The 1573-nt window shown below is 37.3% G+C and overlaps 1 protein-coding gene across 1 annotated transcript in view; it reads right to left on the bottom strand.

The window, feature by feature from the left end:
• Positions 1 to 1573, bottom strand: part of mcm3ap (minichromosome maintenance complex component 3 associated protein) — a gene marked incomplete in the record, with an annotated part of 30237 nt that overhangs the window by 22590 nt on the left and 6074 nt on the right. The window contains 2 exon segments of the mRNA XM_014017680.1: positions 317 to 398; positions 622 to 869. Coding sequence (XP_013873134.1) covers positions 317 to 398; positions 622 to 869 — 330 coding nt within the window.

Below are 1573 nucleotides of genomic sequence, written 5' to 3'. Positions count from 1 at the left end.
TTGCAAACCACTGTAGCTAGCTAGCAGCCTCACGCCGAGGACCTATCCACGTCATCATTTACCCAGAATGCTTTGCGTGTAAATAAAATGGCCCTATCCGTGTTAAAATATATATTTTAAAAATTATAAAAACTAAACATCCTACAGTTTTTTCAGTCTTTATTTTACAGTTAAAATATATGTTTATTAAATAAAGTCTAATGTTACAACTAATCATGGATCCCTTTAACAAATCTTACATCATTTGAAGACCTGTTGATCATTATTAATAAAATAAAAAACAATCTGTACTGACTAACGTTTGAACAATAATTACTTTGCTTCTTCCTCTGCCACAGCAGTACCAGCTCAGTTCCCTGCAGGATTTTTCCGTTCTTTTTCGCTTTCGCAGCTGCAGCCTGAAAGACATGAAATTCAACAAATAATCCCTGTTATCTGAAGTAGATTATAAAAAGCAGCCATGCACAGTTTGGTCAATTAAAACAGACACTCATTCTGACATATCATAGAAGAAACAAAAGTAGAACATCTTAAACTGAAATTAAAAGCAATATTAAACATAAAGTTCTGTTTGTTGACAACACGAGGACAAAAAAAAAGATACATTAAAAACAAACTCACGTGATCGCCAAAATGCACGGTGGCAAAATTCCTCGCACGTCGACAGGAAACCTTAAGGACTTTCCCAAACCGAGCAAAGTGCTTCTCGATCACGTACTTCCTGTTGAGGGCCGGAGGCACGTTTCTGCACATGATGGTGTTCAGGTCAGAGGGGGAAACGCCCCTCAGGCTGTCCAAGCTGTCGCTGCGTGCGCCGCGACCCGCCGGGGTCAGCACTTGAGATTTTGGACTRGGGGAGACATCGGAGTCTAGAGAAGAACGGCAGGTCGAGAAAAATTACACGATGAAAYACTTTGTTTGGTTTTAACTGATCAGAACAATGAGTTCATATTTTAGCTTTGTTGTAATTGTGTATTTTATTTAATTAAGTCCTGATATACAGTCATATGAAGACGTTTGTTAATTTTCCTGATTTACCTTTATAAATCATTGATTGTTTGGATTAAAAAGATGAGTTAAATATATCATATAGGAGACGAACACAGTGATATTTGAGAAGTGAAATGAAGTTGATATGATTTACAGAAAGTGTGCAATAATTGGTTAAAAAAATTAGGCAGGTGCATAAATTTGGGCACCGTTGTTGTTTTATTGGTTTCAAAACCTTTAGAACTAATTTTTGGAAATTAAATTTGGTTTGTTAAGTTCAGTGACCTTTGACCTCCATACACAGGTGACTCCAATTATGAGAAAGTGTATTTAAAGGGGGCAATAGTAAGTTTTTCACCTCTTTGCATCTTCTCTGAAGAGTGGGAGTCTGAAAACAACTTTCAAATGAGCTGAAAACAAAGATCGTTCACCGTCATGGTTTAGAGGAAGGATACAGAAAGATATCTGAGAGATTTCAGCTTTCAGTCTCCACTGTGAGAAACACTGGGCCTCATGCAAGAACCGTTCGTACGCACAGATTTGTTCTTAAGTTGTGCGTARGAGTGATTTAGGAGAATTTGTG

Source organism: Austrofundulus limnaeus, unplaced genomic scaffold (assembly GCF_001266775.1).
Source record: "Austrofundulus limnaeus strain Quisiro unplaced genomic scaffold, Austrofundulus_limnaeus-1.0 Scaffold174, whole genome shotgun sequence".
Taxonomy (NCBI): Eukaryota; Metazoa; Chordata; class Actinopteri; order Cyprinodontiformes; family Rivulidae; genus Austrofundulus; species Austrofundulus limnaeus.
This window is presented reverse-complemented; position numbering and strand designations above follow the sequence as displayed.